The sequence below is a fragment of the Ictalurus punctatus genome, chromosome 13, assembly GCF_001660625.3.
Source record: "Ictalurus punctatus breed USDA103 chromosome 13, Coco_2.0, whole genome shotgun sequence".
NCBI lineage: Eukaryota > Metazoa > Chordata > Actinopteri > Siluriformes > Ictaluridae > Ictalurus > Ictalurus punctatus.
The window spans coordinates 16,788,872-16,812,622 of record NC_030428.2 but is presented as its reverse complement, the minus strand read 5'-3'; the positions used below and the strand labels follow the sequence as shown (position 1 = coordinate 16,812,622).

The 23,751-nt window shown below is 37.6% G+C and overlaps 2 protein-coding genes across 3 annotated transcripts; one reads left to right on the top strand and one right to left on the bottom strand.

The window, feature by feature from the left end:
- Positions 1-406: 406 nt before the first annotated feature.
- acsf2 (acyl-CoA synthetase family member 2) lies at positions 407-23,701 on the bottom strand. 2 transcript variants are annotated; one of them, XM_017483506.2, is made up of 17 exons: positions 23,562-23,701; positions 23,273-23,381; positions 21,060-21,255; positions 20,170-20,298; positions 19,176-19,229; positions 18,955-19,073; positions 17,953-18,115; positions 17,738-17,833; positions 17,432-17,583; positions 17,139-17,230; positions 15,103-15,179; positions 2,047-2,154; positions 1,787-1,938; positions 1,546-1,687; positions 1,065-1,175; positions 887-955; positions 407-471 (listed from the first exon to the last, which is right to left on the bottom strand). In XM_017483506.2, the coding sequence occupies exons 2-17, from the start codon at positions 23,371-23,373 to the stop codon at positions 421-423; spliced, it is 1,812 nt and encodes a 603-aa protein (XP_017338995.1). In that variant the 5' UTR covers positions 23,374-23,381; positions 23,562-23,701; the 3' UTR covers positions 407-420. The 2 variants fall into 2 exon arrangements, with proteins under 2 accessions (XP_017338995.1, XP_017338994.1); XM_017483505.2 differs by having other exon boundaries at positions 23,273-23,669.
- chad (chondroadherin) lies at positions 5,545-10,343 on the top strand. Its single transcript, XM_017483507.3, has 4 exons — positions 5,545-6,607; positions 8,386-8,549; positions 8,716-8,855; positions 10,019-10,343. Exons 1-3 carry the CDS (start codon positions 5,825-5,827, stop codon positions 8,849-8,851), a joined length of 1,083 nt encoding a protein of 360 aa, XP_017338996.1. The 5' UTR covers positions 5,545-5,824; the 3' UTR covers positions 8,852-8,855; positions 10,019-10,343.
- Positions 23,702-23,751: the final 50 nt, after the last annotated feature.

The following is a 23,751-nucleotide window of genomic DNA, read 5'->3' as shown; positions in this document are numbered from 1 at the left end:
TTATAAGTCACTATAAATTTGTGTAAGATACATTCTTTGTTGCTAAAATAAGTAGTTGACCGTATATCAAATTCATAACATACATTTTATAACATTTAGTATCATATTCATTATTTTTTTAAATCATGAGTCATCATAAAATGGGATTTTGTTTCATTATTTACAAAAATAATGAAACTTGTTTATTCTTGAATATAATATAATTGATTTGATGCAAGGGTGTAGAGAAGTGTTGTTCATAGTTACATAGTTTGTTGTCATAAACATTTCATGAAAGACCTTTAATATGGGTAACATAACAAATATAAAATGAATGTTAATGAAATTCAAATAAAGATGCATGTTATGAACTGGTACACTGATAGAAGTTCATGTTAACTTTTTAACATATTTGTTTAAAAATACCAAAAGTCTCTGAGTTCATAGTCCCAGCTGATTCTCTGTCTGCTCCCGCAGTTTGTTCTTCTGAATCTAAGAAAGGTGAAGAAAAGTCATTTATTCAGTGCTATTTAAGGATTCCGTCTTTCCACACTTAAACTTGTACAGACTGCTGCCCCTGACTATAGAAACCACTGCTGCGGATTTTCTGCAGACAGGGAAATTGCTCAAATTTCTCCAGTCCTGAGATCTATGTGATTAGGCCCAAATAAAAACCACACTTACATTTTTAACATTTTTCCCAAAGTGCCTACAGATACAAATTTTATAAAAAGGTGGTGACCACAAGGAATTTGTGAGGGTATTTATCCAGACTGTGGGACTATGCAAACAATATGGATGGAATGAACTTCATCTTGCTGAACCTATTTATAGATTTATATAAAGTTTCACTGTGTAAATGGTCAAATAAATTCACTTGTGCTTATGTAAAGGTTTATGCACTTACTTTCCCTGAGACAGTAAGAGGATAGCCCTTAACAAAAGTAAAATAGCGGGGGATCTTGAAATGGGAAATCTAGAAATAAAGAAATAAACAGAACAAGTGAAATGGCTTCATGTGGTGTCTGTTATACAGGCTGGAATATAATTTAGTCAGATGTTCGAGCCAGTTAAATGTGTCTGACCTGGCCTTTGCAGTATGTCCTTAGCTCCTCTGCAGTACATTCCTGTCCAGCCTTCAGTTTGATGCAAGCACAAACCTCTTCACCCATTCTCTCATCTTTCACCCCAATCACCTGCAAATAATGAGAGAAGAATGTCATCCGTGTGTGCGGTAATTAATCCGCCTAGTAAAAATTGTTCTACCATCAGCCAGATCGTGAGTCAATGTATGTAGTGCAGCAGGTGATGGGATTTGGAAGCATGTGCTATATTTACAGCTTCAAGGTCGTACCACTATAAAGTACATTACATTAACAAACGAATAGCCCGGACACAAAATCTGTTTGTCTAGGGTGCCCAGGCTAGTGATCTGTCCACCCCTCTAGAACAAAATACAATGGCATATGTGCAGCTTCAGGTACATAATTTTTCAGACATTCTGATCAAATTGTGCATGGAAATGAATGATAAAAAGTCCAGACTCCCTGGATATGCTTGGTCCACCTGTGCTTCCTGGACTTTAGGGTGTGTGTGCAGGAACTGCTCGATTTCAGCAGGATAGACATTTTCTCCTCCACGGATAATCATGTCTTTGATACGTCCCTCTATCTTGCAGTAGCCAAACTTATCCAAACTGGCAATATCACTGTGGAACATAGGTATCAGTTGAATGCCATGAAAATGTAATGTTTTGTAAGTCCTTCAATGCTGAAAATCAACAGTGCCACTCGACGCCCACACATACCCAGTTTTGTACCAGCGGTCTTTAGTGATGCATTCTCTGGTTTTGGCTTCATCTTGCCAATATTCCAGCATGACACAGTAACCTCTGATCATAAGCTCTCCTGGAGTTTCAAGAGGAACAATGTGTCCTGTTGTAGGATCAACCACTTTTGCCTAAAAGAAAAATAAATCTTGAATCATTACTCACTAAAAATATATTATATTATATTTAAACCTGTAGGTAATTTTGGGAATCAAGAATACAGGGATGTGTTTGTGTACCTCAAGGTGGTGGCCGATACATCCAACAGTTTCTGTCTTTCGCTCTATGTTGTCAACTGGGAAGCCACAGAAGGTCACTGGACTGTTCTCAGTGGTACCATACCCTATCTGTTCCAACATAACAACATAACCTCTATGTATAAGTATTGTGTTGAAGGCATGCAGGACCATAAAACATCAATCACTGTCAATAAAGCAAGTTTTTTTTTAAAGTACATTTTAAGACCCTCAATTCCATTATTACCCCGAACTTTCAGATGTCTGGATCCCAATGTTTACACATTTTCATACAGTAGGGTTTGTGTGCCCACCCTCAGTCTGGTATATTGGCCAAACTGGTTATATGAGAGGCTGAGTGGCAGCCAGCTGTGTCAGCCTGTGAAGGAAACCTGGCTTTGAAGGCAGGTGAGGTATGTGGTACACATTTGAGAATTGGCTCTCAATTCTCAATTAATTTAGCCGGCCATCAAAACACTGTACTTCTCGGACACATTAATAGCAATGGCCTCATAATAAATCAGAAACATTTTGTTTTATGTTGCCAGGTGTAGTGATATACTATATATATGGCCTGGGAAAATTCCTCACATGGTGAAGTTTTAACACTTTCTTCTACAGTGAGGGGAAATAAGTAATTGGAATGTATGTTTAAATTATATATAATTTGTGTGTGTGTGTATTATATATATATATATATATATATATATATATATATATATATATATATATATATATATATATATATATATATATATATAGTTTCAAAGTTTCAAGTTTCAAAACATTGAAAAAGGTTTTAGTTAGAAATGCTGCAAAAAAGGCAAATTGCACCTGGTGTCATTATAAAAGATCTTGCCATTGGTTGGGAAGATTATCACGCAATACAAAGCAATCAAAATGAAGGTGAAGGAGCTTTAGGAGAATTTAGCCACACTTCCATCTGATGGGTTTTCCCAAACATATGAGGAATTTGTCTTGGTGAGTGCTTATGTAACTTAATAACAGACTACATTGGACTATTTACAGAATGACATATGGTAAATTATCTAAACTAATTATAGCATAAATAATATACTAGAGATACACCAATCAGCCATAACATTAAAAGCATCTGTTTAATATTGTGTAGGTACCCCTTGTGCCACTAAAACAGCTCGGACATGTCGAGGCATGGACCCCACAAGACCTCTGAAGGTGGTGTGGTATCTGGCACTAAGATGTTGGCAGCAGATCCTTTAAGTCCTGCAAGGTGGAACCTCCATGGATTGGACTCTGTCATGTTCCTCAAACAATTCCTGAACAATTTTATGCAGTGTGACCTGCTGAAAGAGGCCACTGCCATTAGAGAATACCGTTACTATGAAGGGGTGTATTTGGTCTGCAACAATGTTTAGGTAGGCGGTAAGTGTCAAAGTAACATTCACATGAATTCCAAGCCCCACAGTTTCCGAGCAGAACATTGCCCAGGGCATCACACTGCTTCTGCCAGCTCGTCTTCTTCCCATAGTGCCTCCTGATGCCATCGCTTCCCCAGGTACGTGACTCACAGGGACCCGTATTTTTACACCACATTATGTAAAATAAAACGTCATTCAACAGATCAGACCACCTTCTTCCATTGCTCCATGGTCCAGTTCTGATGCTCACGTGCCCATTGGAGGCACTTTCAGCGGTGGACAGGGGTCAGCATGGGCACACTGAGTGGTCTGCGGCTACACAGCCCCATGCGCAGCAAGCTGCGATGCACTGTGTGTTCTGACACCTTTCTAACATAGCCTCTTCTGTGGAATCTGACTAGACAAGCTAGCCTTCGTTCCTCATGCCCATCAATGAGCCTTGGGCACCCATCACCCTCTTGCCAGGTCACCAGTTGTCCTTACTTGGAGCACTTTTGGAAGGTACTAACCACTGCAAGACCTGACCTGCCACACAAGACCTGCCAGTTTGGAGATGCTCCGACCCAATCGTCAATCCATCACAATTTGGCCCTTGTCAATGTCGCTCAGATGCTTACACTTGCCCATTTTACCTGCTTCCAACACATCAACTCTGAGAACTGATTTTTCACTTGCTGCCTAATATAGCTCTCACCTTGACAGGTGCCACTGTAACAAGAGAATCAATGTTTTTTACTTCATCTGTCAGTGGTTACGTCTGATTGGTGTATAATGAGGAGATGCAATGAAACAGCAATTTCAAGGAATATGTACACACGCACACACATATGATGCATTATGGTACAGATGATGCATTTTGTTCACAGTGGTCCTGAGTAGTGCAGAAAAATCGACTTTTTTGTTACAGTGAAGGAGGCCTAGTTTCCAACAAAGCACATACACAATCAACATTAGGTTTTAAAACAAATATCCTGTTTGAAGCAAAGTCAACTGTGTAAACTAGTCACTGCAAGGGGTGGACTGAGATTTGACCTGGTGTGAGCATGCACTTGACCTGCTAGAAAATATGCTTTCCCAATAAAATGTTACATTTGTTGAGCAAACACTAGATTCCACCTATGGTGCAAGTAGCTGTAGCTGTTAGATCCATGGGCAAAACATTTCCCTTAGGGTTTTTTTTTGTGTGCGTGTGTGTTTCTATCAACCAACACAATTTTATTGTGCTTTTTTAAAATTATTATTTATCCAAAGACTAACAGATACAGAGATAAAGATTTATAACTCTTTATAGTATCATATTAGACCTGAAAGACTTGCTTAAGGCAATGATAGTATGAGAAAATGGAAATACAAGCCCACTATACAGACTTAAAAAGAGATGCAAGAATAAGAAGACTGACTTAGACCCAACTTTGCAAAACTACTGAAGTAATTATTCAGTCCATGAAATTCTTGGCATATTTGAAATAGAAGGATACATTTGTACAAAGAATACCCTAACCTTTGAGAGCCAGAAGAAAAACACACTTCTTGTAAGCTGATTCAAGCCACACATCTGGCTATGCTTATGTGTTATAAAACACATCATGTGTCTACACAGGATTGGCTGCTTTTTCTCTTACCACTGACTGCAAAACAATGGAGGTATGGCGAAACATTTACTATAGTTCTCCTTTAACCTCCTAACACCTGGCACAGAATGTGAGCCATTCCACATTTTATGAGCTTGACTGTAGCAATAAAAGTTATCAAGTTTTTTAAATATTAAAGCGGAAAGCAACTTTTCTTTCCAATGTATATTTCTCTTAGAAATTCCACAAAACTCTTTCTATAACTCCAGTTATGCTGATGGATCTGTATGGGGTCATTTGTTTAACATTTTTGTTAATGTAATAAGTTAATATTTCTGTAAAAATGCACTTAACTGACATGATAATGGTGGACCTCTTTTTAAAAGGGTAACATTCTCCATCATCTCCTACCTAAAGAGAGCTACATTTTCAAAGACATCCTACTTCCTCCAGGAGGCAACACCACATAAAAAAAATCTCTGGTCAGTCCCAAACCCAGGAATATTTGTATTTTTTATTTATTTAAATTTTTTCCAAGAGCAAACATTATAAATGCTGGTGCAATCAGACGATAGCCATTCCTCTCTAAAGTCAATCTTTTGCTCTGCCCACCTTTACTTTGTCACACACCCCCTCTCCTTCTCACTTTAGCTCACCTCTAGCTCTCCCTTTCAGCACTCTTACCTTCTCTCACTTACTCTCTTTCCATCCTCCGGATCCCTGCTGCCGTCAGAGTACCTTCTTGCTTCCAGACGCTTCAAGACAGCAGGAGGCAAGAGAAGCACTAAACTGACAAACAACTGGGTCATCATGCAGGTTATAAGAATCCAGTTAGTGGTGTTTATACAATTTTTTGCTATCTTTATAGTAGGTACAGAAAGCCAGTGTCCTAGTCCATGTCACTGTCACGGTGACCTACAGCATGTTATCTGTGACAATGTCGGCCTGAAGAAGATCCCTCGCATCACTGAGGCCACTCGCCTCGTCAACCTGCAGCACAACAACCTGGGTATGCTCCCAACTGGGGGCTTCAGCGAAATGAAGGGTCTCGTCTCCCTGCACCTACAGCACTGCCAGATCCGTGAGATTGCCACTCAGGCCTTCAAGGGCCTCAAAAAGCTCATTTACCTTTACCTTTCGAACAACGAAATCAGCAGCATAAAACCTGGAGCCTTTGAGGACCTAACTGAGCTCACCTACCTTTACCTGGATGGGAACCAAATCTCAAGTCTTTCAAAAGGCATCTTCTCCCCTATGATCAACCTATTTACCCTACAGCTTGATAACAACAAGATCCGAGACCTGCAAACAGGTACCTTTGTTGGCGCTAAGGACCTTCGCTGGCTGCATATCAGTAACAATGAGCTAAGGTCAATGCAGCCTGGCTCTCTTGATGAAGTGGAGAACCTGGCCACTCTCACTCTGGACCAAAACAAGCTGTCTTTATACCCTATCGAGGCCATGAGCAAGCTACGTGTTGTTGAGGAGCTTAATTTGTCCAAGAACCCACTCACCTTCATTCCTGACTATGCATTCAGGAGCTTTGGACGCTATATAGAGAAACTGTATCTTAATGATATGGGCCTGGAGAAGGTGAGTTGCTCTGTAATGCAAAAAGTTCATTACATGTCTAGAATGATGTTTGAAATTCATGTTATGGGCATTTTTTTTATTTTTTTAAACAGTATATTTAAATATCCTTTCATGCATAGCATTAAAACACAAGTCCTGTCAGACAGTTTATTTGTGTTGAGAGAAAATGTAGGATTTGTTTTGGTGCATGATTGAAGAGACTCCTATAAAATACAGGATGTTTACAAATCTCAGACCACAAGGAAACCAAAAGTGTACATACCATATTTCTGAGCTAATGAGACTAGTAATAACCTGCCCCATGAATCAAGCAATAAACTGACCCTCAAAATGCTTCTACAAAGACTATTTGTTAGTAAATAAGGAAATTAAGATTTTCTTTTTCATGCAATTCAGGATCTATGGACTTGTAAATATATTTAATACTTCAGATACAGATCAGCTTCCTATCTTCCACACTTTTATAAGATCCACTTGATGTTGCTTCCATTCTCCTCTTTTCCTGATTTACAGCTCGCATGTGCTCTTTGTGAACCTGCACATGTACTGAGATCAGCAGGATTCTCCTCCTGATCAGTAATGAATTTCAGATATGCATGGAACGTGAATATAGCCCGTACAGTGTTTGATTCATACTTCAAGACAGACACACTACATATCCAAAACAGAGATCATTCAAAGACCATGAATTCAGGTTCAGCTTCAATACCTTTATATGTCAGCTAAATCTCAAAAACCATTTATTTATCACACGCAAACTATTGGCAGTTAAATGTGATGTGTGGATCTCACTGACCTAAGATCCACCACACTGTGGGGACATAGTGCATGAAGGTGCAACAGGAGTTTTCTTGTTCCAGATTTAAGATCCATATGTACATTAATGTCATGACATGGGAAAGCCATGAATGAAAGTAGCAGGGCTAACAAGGATATTTTTAGCATCTGTTTGCTTGATGATTCCCATCCAAACATGCCTTCATCGAATAATTACACGTGTTGTTTTAAAAAGTGTTAATTTCCCTCACGAGGCAAAATGTAAACAGGTCAGTAAGGGTTAGAAGACAGGTAAATAGTAACAGGCTGTTCTCAGACCCATGAAGAGAGGTATTTTTAGGATCTAGTTGCCTCACCTGAATGCACAACTGGTCTCTTTGGAAGCAATTTTGGCAAAAAAGCATGTTGGTGAGGAAAGAGAGTGGGCAAAACAGTCCCTCTATGCTGGAAGTCATCTTCCATAGCCCTCAAATTTCCAACTTTTCTAGCTCTCCACTCTACTCTAACTTGAATGGAAATTTCCAAAAAAGGTCTTCAATCACTGAAGGACCAACACACTCTGTTTGCAATGTCCCTGCTCCTGGGTTTTCCTTTAAGGTGAGCCTCATTCACACCATGCAGAACTGTTCTTCTAGCACCTCAGTGTAGTTTTTAACAGCCTTGCAGTTGCTTATGAAGTTTAATGGAAGGTTAGGATAGCAGTGCAGAAAGGTTTACACAAGCTCTGGCACATGAGAAAAAATAAATAAATCAAAGCCAGACCTGACTGCAAGTAGCACACAAATTAATAAAATACTACTTTTCCACAATAAAAACTGAGGTCTGTCTGTGAGTAGTTCCATGTAAACACAACTGTCAATAGATAACATATCATTCAAAACTAAAAGGATAGAATTCAGTAGACCTAAAAATGCAGTAGGCTTTACAGATATGAGATCAAAAGACACACGTTACATATCTTCAAATGAATTGAGCACTGTCTATTATTTCTATCCAATCAGTTTTCCAACGCAGCTTTTGAGGGTGTGACAGCTCTAAGATCTTTGCATCTTGAGAACAACAAGCTGAGGATCCTACCAAGCAACCTGGTTTTTACCAACATGCAGAATCTCACCCTGTTCAACAACCCATGGAGCTGCACCTGCAATCTAGCCAACCTTAGAAAGTAAGGGCTAACAACAAGACAACCTATGGATCACAAACCAGAGGAAAAAAAAAATACTATTAATACATACTATTTCCATTTAAATGACTCCAATTATGTGCCACTGCTAAGAGTTCAAGTTTAAGACACTAGCTTAAATTTGTTTTCAACATATTTGCATCTCTAGATGGATGGACTCCAGTCGTCATCGTCCTGATGCAATTTGTGCATCACCTCCAAGTCAGAAAGGGAAGCAAATCAGAGACAGCACTGCCTTTAGCAAGTGCAAAATAAAGAAAGACAAGAAGGGATCACATCAGTGAAAAGGTAACAGATTACCGTCTAAAGTTTACGGTCATTGAGGTGCACTTTATGTTTCTTCTAGACTTATTATAATCAGAGAATTTCAAAGATGCTTAGAAATACCAAATTTGAAATAGTGCCACAGAGTGGATTTGGCTAGTTTCCTCAAGTTAAGCTTCTGTTTAGGCATAATTTTTCTGGTCCAGATATTTAAGCAGTGAGCTCAATAATTACACTGAATTTTCTGTAAAATATTGATCTGAATCTAAGGCTTCATGTTACAGCAATGAGGGCTAAAACCTTCCCCATGCCTTGCAAATAAACAAATCATGACAAATATATGTAGTGCTGGGAGATAAATGTCCAGCCACAGGAGTTCTCCTGTCAGGAGGGGAAAAGCGGTTTCCAGAAAGACACCACAGCTCTCCCATGGTTTCTGTAAGAGACTTCTTTATAGGGTACATTTCTAAGACGCATGCTTACTAATATAGGCACTATTAATAATTTTAAGGTACTATCAAATATATGATAAATTAAATAGTCTCATAATGATCACAGAAAGTGAAAGTTTTTGTGTTTATTGCGTTACAGATGACATTTGTGTTTTAGAAATCTCACAAATTAATGATAATCTTCACACAGTGAAATGACATTAAATATAATTAAATTATATGAAATAATTCAGAAATCACCACTGAAACTGAGTTAAATATAACTGCTAATCTATCCGGTTTATTGTCAGGTTATATAGTTTATATATTCACCTCAATTGATGTAATTAATGTTGAATATTTTGTTTAATCCATTTTGTTTGGATTATATTTAATATACATTAAAGAACTACACAAAATACTGACTATTAATTCAATGTTAACAATAAAAATGACAACACTAAAGACAATATTGAATGTCTAAAGTTTAATGCTCTACTTAGTCATGCCAGTTAGTGCCATTTATTAAACTGATGATTAGTTTAATTTGGTAAATTATTTTATAACTATGGTCTGTTATAGTTGTGTCCTTTATTCCTGCAATCCTACTAATCTTTGGCTTCCATTTTGTCTTTGTGCTTTCTGTGCTTTTCCATTTTGTCTCTCTTGCCATGGCTAGAACAGGTTATGTCAGTCAAAGATGTTTAGTACTCGGGCTGGTTGTTTGATTTGGCTCCCTTCTTTGTCTTTCCACAGGAGACTCAGAGGAAATGTCTGTCCAGGGGACTGGCCTCGTGTCCAAACAACAGACACAAAGCTACTTTCTACTTCAGGACTGTTCATTTTTTTCAAGTTCTATAAAATGGCATGCATATGAACATTCAATTTATAACAAATAAAATGACAAGCAAAAGTATGTGTTTGTCAGGAAAACAGACTAATTCTACACTACACTTTAGAGACACAGAGAGCTATACACATGCTGTGACCCTACTCTAAACACTGAGGATTGTAGATGTAGCTGTAGTAACATTTATAATGTCAAAATAACAGAGCTGGAATTTCTTAATCCCCATGAGGCCCCACTGTCCTCATATGAGGAGATCACATTTTCTCCCAACTACATTGTGTGTATATCCTTGTAAGATTCTCACATAGGGACCTTTTACTCTTGTGGCATATGACTTCCTGTTTGAAGACAATGATCAAGTTCAAAAGTTTACAGAAAATTACAACACACATAAAATGAAATTTTGGGTCTAAGAAGGCTGTAGGTCTTCCTAGAAACATAGAGTAACACGTGTGATAGCCACCTATTCAATATCAACAGAAAACTGCATGATGTACTTAATGAAGTACTTTGCCTTTGACTATAAACCCTGGCAAAAACGATGGAATCACAACACTTAGAGGATGCTCACCTGGCTTTTTCACTTCGTAGCAAATGAACAAATCAGATTTGACACAAAACAATTTTTGTTTAATAGCCGTTTAAAAATATTATGGTTTTTTGAAATATACCTAACTATATAAGTAATGACATAAACTATTCTCTATCAAGCTGGTTCCAAATTTCTCGAATAGTGGTTGACAGATCAGTCTTGCAGGATGGAGCTTTGTCATGGACCAATTTTTTTTTTCCCATTTCCACCATAAATTTTTAATCGGATTGAGATCCAGACTGTGTGCTGGCCATGTCATTCCATAATTTTTTCCTCTACTTGATCTGGGGAAAAATGCCATTAATTAAAATAATTCCATTTAACTTGTTTGAGGCATGTTTCACAAAGCCAGAATGTTGAGCTATTAAACAAAAATTGTTTTGTGTCATATCTGTGATTTGTTCATTTGCTACAAAGCCAAAAAAGGCAGGTGAACATCCTCCATGTGTGATGATTCCATAATTATTGCCTTAAATCCATGATTAGTATTAAAGGTTGAAGCATAAACACATGGCACTGCATGAATGACCCATAACAGTATACAAAGATGTGTAGTACAAAGTCCAAAATACACTATGAAAAGCAACCAAGTCATGGATAAACATAAAATTCTCATAAAATGCTGCTTTATAGTGCTTTTCCATTCCAATAAAAAGAGCATACTCTACTAACAGGAAGTTGAAATGTACAAAGAATATTTGGAAAATTAGATTTTTTTTTTTCTTTTTTTGGCCAAATAGCTGCATGGCACACTACTATGTACATTTACAGATTATACAATTTCTTAAACTTTGTATAATAAGTGATCATCACTTTTTCAATAAACAACCAATCTAAAAAACAAACTGTGTGTGATTTTTGTCACTGGATGCAACAAAAATGTAAACAGGTCAAAAACACTAAACGACTTTCTGCTCTATCAAACGATCCTCGATTAGAATTGTTTATTTTTATGCATGACCCAGACGACGATGTTTTTGTACATGGCATCCCTTGGGTTTTTTTTTTTTTTTAGCAGAAATGCTAAAAACAGGTAGCACAATCACATAATTGATGGGAAAATAAGAACTATCTAAGAATGGATAAAGGGACGTGGAGTCTAATATATGATTATTACAGCAGCATAATTTAGTGTGCACAGTATCTGCACTCAAACATTTGAAGGTTTGCCTTTGTTTCAACTTCAAAAAGTTACGTTTTACAAGTTTTACTAGTCAAAACAATGGATTACATTAAGTTTAATTTCTGACAGCTTACCACCTAGAGTTCAATATACAAAACTTGGCATGGCAATTGGAGTTAAAGAGAAGAAATAAGTTCATGTAACTTAATGGGTTAACCTGTTTTACAGTGTATAGAATATCTGAGTTTGCAAAGACACTACCTATGGCGAGAACACCATCTAAAGATAGCACCATTTGATACAACAGACTGCAGCATGTGAAAAACAGATTTTCTAGTTTGCAGAGTGTTATAGCACCTTAAAGGAGAATCAGAGTGTTTATTTTCAAATAAAAATAACTGTTCTACTGACAGCATGGTCTCTCTAATACTGACAACAAAGGTGCCTTTAAGTGCAGTTAACAGCCCCAATTTTAAAAGCATAAAGCTCATTTAAGAGTATATTTTCATTCAGTTTTAATTTATATCCCACAATGGCCCATGTGTATAGCCCCCTGTCTCCCTCTAGTGAATTATTACACAGTGCATTTAAGTCTCTTAAAGTATTCTTTAAACTTACCCTAACCAGTTGATAGTAGGAATGGGAAAGATACATATATACAGTGCTGTAAGAAAGTATTTGCCCTCATCCTGATTTCTTCTGTTTTTGTGTATATTCATACTAAATTGTTTCAGAAAAATCCAAGATAAAACAAAGGCTGAGTAAACACAAAATACAGTTTTTAAATGATAATGTTAATTATTGAAACAAAAAAGGTATCCAATATCAACTGGTGTTTCATTTGCCCCGCAGTTACTAATTCCCCAAATCTATGAAACTGCATTCATAATGGGGTTCAGCTGGACTAGAAACAACCAGGAGTGATTACTGCAAACCCAGTTCAATCAAATCAACACTTAAATAGAACTTTTTCAACAGCATGAATTTGGTTAAAAGGTCTTACCCAATAACACACTATGCCAAAGTTGAAATAAATTCCAGAAATGATGAGGAAGAAGGTGATTGAAATATATCAGTCTAGGAAGGGGTACAAAGCTATTTAAAAAGCTCTGGAATTCCAAAGAACCACAGCGAGAGCCATTATCTCCAATAAAAAAATAATAAATTCGGCACAGTAGTGACCCTTCCCAGAAGTGGACAACTTCAAGAGCACAGCAACTACTCATCCAGGAAGTTATAAAAGAGCCAAGGACTCTCTTGCATCAATAACGGTCGCTGTTCATGACTCCACTATCAGAAATATCAGAAAGACACTGGACAGAAATGGCATCCATGGAACTATGACGAGATTAAAACCACTGCTAACCCAGAAGAACATTAAAGCTCATCTGATTTTTGTCAAAACACACCTTGATGATCCTCAAACCAAAAAGAACATCATAGCTCCAGTCATGCATGGTGATGGGAGTGTGATGGTGTGGGGATGCTTTGCTGCTTCAGGGCCTGGGCAACTTGCAATAATTGAGGGAAACTTGAGGGAATTCTGCTCTCTACCAGAAAATCCTAAAGGAGCATGTCCGGTCTTCTGTCTCCAAATTGAAACTCAAGCGTAAATGGATTATGCAGCAAGACAATGATCCAAAGCATAGGAGTAAGTCCACCTCTGAATGGCTCAAAAAAAGCTAAATTACAGTTTTGGAGTGGCCTAGTCAACATTAAATGGGGAGTTAATGTTCGAAAACCCTCCAGTGTGGCTGAACTAAAGCACTTCTGCAAAGAAGAGTGGGCAAAAATTCTACCACAGTGCTGTGAAAGACTGATCTCCAGTTACCTGTATTGTGCATTTACTCAGGTTGCCTGGGTTTTACATTCTATTTTGTTTGAAGATCTAAAATTATTTAGCATGAAATTACATCACTAGTTAAAGTAATACAGAGTTATTTTTTGATTTTATGATAATGTAATTTAATATTAATTTAAACATACTGCTGAAAAAATATATGCAAGATATTAACAATGCACTACCTTATTTTGAAGAAGAAAAATCTAGAAAGAATAGTTCTAGTGTTTCAATAGTTAATTTAAATAGTTAATAATGTCGTGGATTGAGCCGCTTAAACTGCATGAGCTGAAGCTGAACAATGAATGAACACCAGTAAACTGTAGCGCTTTACTAGCAGGTTAATGAACTCACCCAAGCGCATCCTATACACGTATGAGATTAATCAGACATATACACAACATAAACCTAATATTACAACTTGCTTCTGCACAAAATGACACAAATGCACAAGTGAGCTTTAACTTAAGTAACACGCTAGAATGGTAAGTCACATTGTGAATACGCGCTTTCTGTAACAACGCACTAAAACACGGACAATGAGTAACTAAAGCCTAAAGAATTCACAGTATTGTATTACAGCAGTGTAGTCATTTTAATGTTATTATTTCAGGAGATCAGAACAGTTTTCACGGTTTTTTTTTTAAAGATGCATGTTTAAGTTAATGAATAAAATGTGCAAATATTTGGTTTAAGTTTTTGCATTTTCTCATCAACTAAAATGCTGTTGACTAATATTCAAAGAGTAAAATTGACTAAAATGACGACAAAATATATGAATATATTTAAAGGATATTTTTCATCAGATGACCAAAACTATTGTTTGACATTCCAATTGCAATGTCTGAATATTGTTAAGAATTAAACATTCATTGCTCTTTGAAAGGGTGTACTTGCATTATTATGCTATTATATTATCATTATATCAGTGGCATAAAATGGTCTTAAAATGACAATAATATAATTTATTGCAATTATTTCTGAGACAATATATTGTCCAACAAAACTAGTTAGCATGCCTATTCTCATACATAACTATTAAGTAGCCTCTGTAATAAAATAGGAAAACTTATTATAGGAAAGGGTAGGAATTAAAGGAAAAAATTATTAGTGTATTACTTTATAAGGTAAGGTAAGGAATGTCACAATTTCCGACATTATATAAGACATTATGTTTTTACAGTAGTTAGGAACAGGATGACATTGAAATTATTTAATGTAAATCTCAAAGTGTAACTCCTAATAATAATAATAATAATAATAATAATAATAATAATAATAATATTCAATATTTTACAATATTCACTGCAATGTTAAATTCAATTGCCAGTAATTTATATACATTTGATTGCCTGCAGTTTTCAGGGAGTGACCAGTATTTCCCAACAATATAATGGCATCAAGAATATGTAGTTTATATGAGGCCAGTACTCACCGTCATTTCCTTAATGCCCATGATTTTCATTACTTTCTTCAAAACTTCAGGAGGACAGGGAGAGCCAGCAACAATTCCTGTCATACAGGAAATGTATGAATGAATGAATGCCTTTTATTGTCACTATACACATGTACAATGAAATTAAGAGCCACTCCTTTTTTTTGTTCCGTGCCAACATGTACATAGAATAAACAAGAAGAATAAATAGGTAAATAAGATAAATAACCAGATAAATAAACAAGATAAATAAACAAGATATTGGGGCGGATGAGGGAGGTACTATGAAATGCACAGTTTTGAGACACTATATACATATGCTGTGAACTCAGTACATGTATGTGTTTAGAATGGTAATAGCTTTTGGGAAAAAACTATTCTTAAATCTATTAGTCCTTGTTTTGATGCACCTGTAACGTCTCCCTGAGGGCAACAGATTGAACAGATCAAAGCCAGGGTGAGAACTGTCCTTAATGATGGTTTTTCCTCTGCTGAGGCAACGGGAGGTGTAAATATCCATCAGGGAGGGGAGAGGGCAGCCAATGATCTTCTGTGCTGCTCTTACTACTCTCTGAAGCCTCTCCCTGTCTGCTGCGGTGCAGCTATCGTACCACACCGTGATACAGTATGTCAGCAGGCTCTCGACGGACGAGCGGTAGAAGATCAGCAGCAGATTGGAGTCCAGATTGTACTTCCTGAGAACCCTCAGGAAGTGTATCCGCGTTTGAGCCTTCTTGATACCGCTGTGATGTTGTCCGTCCAGGAGATGTCTGCAGAGATAAGGACGCCAAGAAACCGGAAGGTGTGGACCCTCTCCACACACTCACCATTAATGAAAAGGGGGGCCAGCTCAGTGTTGTGCTTCCTGAAGTCTACAATGAGTTCCTTGGTTTTCTTGGTGTTTAGAGCCAGATTGTTCTTTGAACACCAGGCTGCCAAGTTTAGGACCTCCTCTCTGTAGGCTACCTCATCTCCTTTTGAGATGAGTCCGACCACTGTGGTGTTGTCAGCAAACTTGATGATAAGATTATTGTTGTGGACTGGACTACAGTCGTATGTGTAGAGACAGTACAGGAGGGGGCTCAACACACAGCCCTGTGGAGAACCTGTGCTCAACGTGCGAGTGGAGGAGAGGTGGGGTCCGAGTCTTACTGTCTGAGACCGGTTGGTGAGAAAGTCCTTTATCCAGGCACACGTGAGGCGGGGGAGGCCAAGGGTGACCAATTTGGTGATGAGAATGTCCGGAGTTATTGTATTAAAAGCCGAACTGTAATCCACCATATATCCACATATATGTGTACCACCATATATTATATACACATTCACTGTCCACTTTAATAGTAACACCTGTACACTTGATTTATTCAGTTACCCAATCAGCCAATCATTTGGCAGCAGCACAATGCATAAAATCATGCAGATACAGGTCAAGAGCTTCAGTTAATGTTCACATCAAACATCAGGATGGGGAAAATGTGATCCCTGTGACTTTAACCATGGTATGGTTTTTGGTGCCAGATGGTCTGGACTGAGTATTTCAGAAACTGCTGATCTCCTGGGAACTTCACACACACAACAGTCTCTAGAATTTTCACAGAATGGAGCGAAAAACAAGAAGCATCCAGTGAGCGGAGGGTCCTCAGGATGAAACACCTTATTGATCCGAGAGATCAGAGGAGAATGACCAGACTGGTATGAGCTGACAGGAAGTTACTCAAATATACTAACTCAAATAATCATTTCTTTACAACTGTGATGAGCAAAAAAGCATCTCAGAATGAACCAGTCTGGCCATTTTCCTCTGATCTCTCTCATCAACAAGACATTTCCACCCACAGTACTATCGCTTACTCAGTGGTTTTTGGTTTTAGCACCTATATGTGTAAACACTATAGACTGTTGTGTGAAAATAGATAGATATAGATATGAAATCACACACATCACATTATACACAGAGCATGCCACCGGTACAACACTCGGTTTAAACTTTAAAAAAAATACACTTTGTATATTAAAAATCTAAGTGACTCACTCACCTGCTTCAACAGATGACAGATCAAATTTGGCCAGGTCCGGCTGTCCCAGCATGTCTATGTACATTGTAGGGGTGCCATAGACAAATGTGCATCTGCATAGTGTGAAATGAACTGTGATCAAGTTCAGTAAATAAATGAGAGGCATGTTTCAAGATAGTACATTTTATAACTTCAGCTGTCACTGGAAAAGCACTAGTTTTTTGAAGACTAGTTATCATTTTGTAGATCACTATGCTGGAGAATTTCACAAGGTGATGGAAAGATAAGTGAGACAGAATGGCATGCAGGCATACTTCTCATTCTGCATAGCAAGCAGGTTGGCATATCCACTGTATGCAGTGGAGGGAAAGACAAGTGTGACACCATGTACTGCCATCACGATTCCCCCACCCACTGAGCCAAAACAGTGGTACAACGGCACTGGCAAACACACTTTAATCTTCCGCTGGGGGTAAATGAGGACATGGGAACAAGTAGTCAAATAATGCACATGTACTTTAACAGACACAGGAAATTCTTCCCGTCATTTCACTGTAAATTCCAGTAAACTTATTAAACCAGTGACCAAATTCCACTACAAACCATGAGAGAGCACTCACCCTCCACTCATATCCTACACGCAAACCGACGAAATACGCATTGTTGACAATATTGTGGTGCGTCAAAGCAGCTCCTTTGGGATTCCCAGTAGTTCCCTGGAATGAGACAAAACTGTTAGCTAGTCATGTAGAATTTGTGTTCAGTTAGATCTGTTGCTAAATTAGCTTTCACTAAATCACTAAGTAGGCTTCTTCTGAAATTCACTCCTCAGTACCGATGTGAATTGGATGTTAATAGGGTCATCAAAGTTGATTTTTTTCTGCAAATCTTCTAGCTCCTGGTAGTGCTGGCTGCTCCCCGCCTGCATCAGATCATTCCATTGCAAAGCACCAGGCTGCTTACTGTCCGTTACAATTACTGTACTCAAGTCTGGCAATCTGAACATAGAAAAAAAAAAACACACTGTTTACACACTAATGGCAAAATATCTAGTTACGTTGTAAGTGCCTCAGTCAAAGTACAGAGTCCTGGAGAGACCAAAAAAAAGGTTGTTTTAATCTAATCTATACAGTACAGTTTTATGTTTTAATGTTGTTACAAGATACTAAATCATGTTCATGAATCCTTAATGCAAGCACACAATTTGCTTTTTTGTGCTCTTAAATGTCCATTTTAATTCATTCTGGTTCAGTTTTCCACCTCTAAAAAGACATCAAAGAACTCTCAAATGTGCAGTTGTCTTTGTTGTAATGAGGGATTTAAACCTGTACTAATGAAGTCTAACATAAAACCGTAATATATAATCAAACCCGACTCTTCCTGACTCTTGCACTGATATTCTCAGCCACATGAAGAACAATTCCTCTTATATTTTAATTACATGTCAAACTGATGTACAAATCTGTTTACTGATGTTTTTCTCGTAGATGGAATCATGTTGGTCCGTTATGGTTCTTCAATCATTTATTTAAGGGTTTCCAGTAATGAAGACTTATTAACTAGACCTACTTGAACTGAGTTGTAACCAGCCAGCATAGTCATTTTCCATTAAGCCATTTTCTTTAGAAGGGAACATGAAAAGCACACATTAACTATAGGTACATTTTCATTAGCTCAAAATAGCAAATTAACATTTTTTTTTAGCTTTGTGAGTTAGTCTTTCATGGCCACATTCAGATTTTTGCCAATTATATAGTTACAATTTCCATTATTTTTAAAGAACATACTTTTCATAAGTGTCTCGTCTGCTTTTGTTATGCTAGTTCTTTATGCGCACCTGGAGCTCTTGAAACCCCCAGGGGAAGCGGTATCTATATCAGAACAGAGCTGCCTCAACATGTCATAGTACTTCTGGGTCTTAAACTCAGTTGGACACACAATTGCTTTGCACTGCACCTAAAACAACGGAAAACACATTTGCCTTATGAGAGACTGGATGCAAAAACTAAACACAAAAAATAAAAATTAAAAATTAAATACCATCAAAAACAGCTGTACCTTTTTTAGTGCAAATTCCAACTCATGCAACTGATAAGCTGGATTCACTGATACCTGTTAAAGAAAACAGCAATTCTTCACAGTTAAAAAAGTATGTAAGAACTTCAGAGGTCCTTCTTAGATAACAGTAAACATTCTGAATCATTTCAATCTGGCTTCCCTACACTACACAGCACATTTGCACATCTTTAATTAGATCTTTCTGTTGGACTCTGAACAGTGACCTACTTCTTGATCCTGATCTCAGCACAGCTATGATATAGTAAATCATGACATATTCATTTATTGTCTCTCAGTATTACAATCAACCTTCGGCTGGTTTGCATTTCATCTTAATGGAGCTCAGTATGTTCCCTAGGGATCAGTAACATAAAAGCGTTCCCTTTTTTATTATTTACATGATGTCCTCGGAACATATTAAGTTGTGTGAGATTTTTTGTTTTCACTGTTATGTCAATGATCTCTAGATTTAGGTTAATAGGTAATATAATAGATTAAGAAGTACTTTTATTAAACCCTCTAACATTTTACTCCTCCAATACTACTACGATCTGATTTTTTTAAGGTCTCCCCAAAAATATCCTCACTACACTTCTGTACATTCATTAAGGTCCTCTAATTCCGGGCTAGTAACTAAGGGAAGATTAAGAGTCTTAGCAACTAACATTTGGAACACCCTGTTCATTTCTTCAAAACTGCTCTTTCATTTCCACTTTTAAAGCTGAGTTTAAAACATTTTAAAACCTTCCTGTCATCTTAACAATTTCACCCTTCTTCCTCATGTTAAGTTTTTTTTTTTAATAGTAGGTTCCTGTTTATGTTAGATTATCTGTTCCCTCTGTAAAGTGGATTTGAGTTTAAGAAAGGTGATATGTAAATTGGTGTCATTATTGGTAGTAGTAGTAGTAGTAGTAGTACTGAAGTGTAACACAAGGAATTTGCTGCTTATTCTACCTACTGGAACAAATAAAGGAACACCGAACCCAAACCTCACCAAAATGATGCCAGCCTTTGCTGTGGCAAACTGCATCAGAATCCATTCATATGTGTTGGGTCCCCACATGCCTAATCGATCTCCCTTCTTCAGACCCAGAGCCAATAGGCCTGCAGCTGCCTGATCTACCTACATAAAAACAACAATAATTTCAACACAAATCTTTGTCAAAATGATTATGAAAGATTCTTTGTCATTTGTCTTTAGGGAGTTAAAAAAAAAGGAAAGCAACAGATACTGTCTAACAGGTGATTATAATAGTCTATAGAACAATGTACAAGTATTCGCTAATAAAAATCATGACTATGAATGAAATAAACACATACTGAAAACAAGCCTCTAACCATATCCAGATATTATCATAAACTAGCAGTGTTCCGCATTGTATGTTGGAGGTGTTTGTGTGGTTTCAGATGATGAATAATAAGCAAGGAGTAGGAGTGCAGCGCCACTGCACAAAAATGCGGAATAAAATGTATTAATGGTAAACTTGCAGTCAGGCTCAAAAAAAAGTCTTGTTATCAAGGTCCTCTCAGTGGAAATGGGTTGATGTTATAGTAATAGTGCAATGTATCAGTGCTCCATGTCACACTTGACCTTTGGACTATAAAATTATATTACATGAAAGACCTATGTTTACTTTTGCAGGTCACTAACACTATAAAGCAACGTATCTAACAGCAATAATATATAAAACAACGGTAACGGTCAAAAGTAAGAAAGATTAGGAAAGTACTAAATGCAAACAAGGTGGTTAGAAATTTAAACTGACCTTTGAACCAAATGTTAACAATTGATATGTCCCTCTTTTTATTATTCACTCTTTAATGGTTTAATCGTATTCAAAGAGCTGGGTGTAAGTTTTTGGTCCGTTGAAGGAGCACACTCACATCATTTTGGAACTCAGAAAATGTTTTCCTGATGCCATCCTCCAGAAAGACAACAGCCTCACGGTCAGGGTTGCGCTCTGCTCTGATCTGCAGGCTCCTGCCCACAGTGAGAGACTGTAAGGAATATGAGGTGATGCCATGGGCATAGCTGGTGGTGAGGGTCGGAACACTGGGAGGAGTGTCTACATTAATGTAACTGGGGGAAAAAAAACAGACAGATCAAGAATTAATACTGCTAAAATATAGAAGGTCATTAAAATGTACACTCTCAGAAGAATACAAAGTTAACACCAGAACCCTAAACTTTGCTTCAGTTTGTCCCTCTGGTGGAACACTTAAAAGGTCCCATGTAGAACTCTACAAGGGTTTGTCCCATGTAGAAAGATAGAGAGAGAGAGAGAGAGAGAGAGACAGAGAGAGAGAGAGAGGGAGAGAGAGAGCGCGAGAGAGAATCCCATATAGAATCCCTTTAATAATCAAAAAATATTTACCCATCCAAAGAATGCTTTAGGATCCACTTTTGTTCTAAAAATCTATTGTTTTATAGTTAGAAAACTTTTGAGTTTGAGTCGCTATAATTTGGCACCGAACAAACAAGGAAATGATTTTTTGTTGAATTCTTTGTTGGAAGAATAGAACAACGCGTTAAAAGAAATGAGATATACAGTCGGGCCCATAAGTATATGGACACTGACAATTTTTGCAATTTCACCTCTGTACACCACCACAATGGATTCAAAATGAAGCAATCAAGATGTGATTGAAGTGGAGACATTCAGCTTTAGTTCAAGGGGTTAATGAAATAAAAATGTTTAGGAATTACAGCCATCCCCCCCAGAGTCCCACCATTTCTACAGGATCAAAAGTAACTGTACCAACTAACATAATTATAAATATAAGGATTATTTTTACTACTTGGATGCATTCGATGACTGCCTGAAGTCTGGAACCCATGGACATCACCAAAAGCTGAGGTTCCGCTTTTCATGCCTTGCCAGTCCTTTACTGCAGCCACCTTCGGTTTCTGCTTGTTTATGGGTCTTTCTGCCTTCAGTTTAGTCTTCGGTATGTGAAAAGCATGTTCAATTGGGTTGAGGTCAGGTGACTGACTCGACCATTAAAGAACATTCCATTTCTTTGCATTAAGAAGCTCGTGGGTAGCTTGCGTAGTATGTTTTGGGTCGTTATCGATCCGAAACGTCCTGTTTCAGTTCTGCAGCATTTGACTGAAATCTGAGGAGAGAGTCGAGCTCTATACACTTCAGAATTCAGCCTGGACCTTTTATCAGTAGTCACATAATCAATAAACAACAGTGACCCAGTTCCACCATGTTTGATAGATGATGTAGTATGCTTTGGATCATGAACCCTTTCTTTCCTTCTCCATACTCCTCCCTTATAATTCCTAAGCTTCACATGAGGTAATGTGGAAACAGCCCACACCTGTTGAAAATGGAAGGACTATGTCAAATATAAATGGCTGTAATTCCTAAACAGTTAATGAAATGTTTTTTTGTTAAACCCCTTGAATTAAACTTGAATGTCTACATTTCCATCATATCTTGATCGCTTCATTTCAAATCTATTGTAGCGGTGTACAGAGGTGAAAAGTACAAAAATTGTGTCGTTGTCCAAATACTTATGGACCTGACTGTAGAACTAGACTGATACTGGCGACACTGATACTGGCTAAACCGGTTTAACAATGTCGTATATAACTTTAGAGACGGTCACTTAATGTCCGCATATTTTATTATCGAAGCCCAATCTCAAACCAACTTCATGCCAGTGTTCCAAAAAAATACCCATACCCGCCCCTGTTTTTCTGTTTATTCGGGGGAAAATATAATGCCAGAGACAGAAAAAGCTTTAAAACAAAGGGTACACATGTCTTTTTTTATATAACTCCTCGTCGTTGGAAGATAACTTTACAAAAAATAAAAGAAATACACAGTAAACAGGAAGTGTGAATTAGCCCTGCAAAGGGGTTGTGGAGATTACTGTCAATCTGGCACTACTGTATAATATATATTTATTATGCCATTACTGTTTGTGTTACATGTACCATCAAGCAGTTAGGCAAATAGTGTGCTGTTATAAGCTTTATCAGAAGTATAATATGTATCTACTTCAATAAAGCTCTGAGTGTGTGTGTGTGTGTGTGTGTGTGTGTGTGTGTGTGTGTGTGTGTGTGTGTGTGTGTTAAGGCTTACCAGCTGGGCTGAATTGATAAAAAAGGTGTCTTGTGGAGGAATCTCGGCGGTTTGGAGAAAACACCAATCGCGCGCACAGCTGCCAAAAACTTCGGCCACATTTCCACCGCTATTTGCAAATGCAGATATAAATAAATACGCAACGTTGTTTCCTGCAAGCTGCACCGAGTTTTACTGCGCCGTAACAACCTCTGTACAAGTCGAAACTGTAACCTCACGGCGTGCAATGATGTAAAAATAAATAAATAAATAAATAAAAACGAAAGAAAAAGAAAGGCTAGAGATTTACCTCGCTCTTCAGATGCAACTCTGACCACCTGACTTAATATGAGGAGATTTTTTATTGGTCACTTGAGCGAGACCAATAAAATTTTGAACTGTAGTAAAAGTCAAAAGTCCGCATCCTAAAGCCACTGCTAGACGTTACCTCTAGGGGGCGCAATATATACTTTTTTTCTTTTTTTTTCTGGGCATAACTT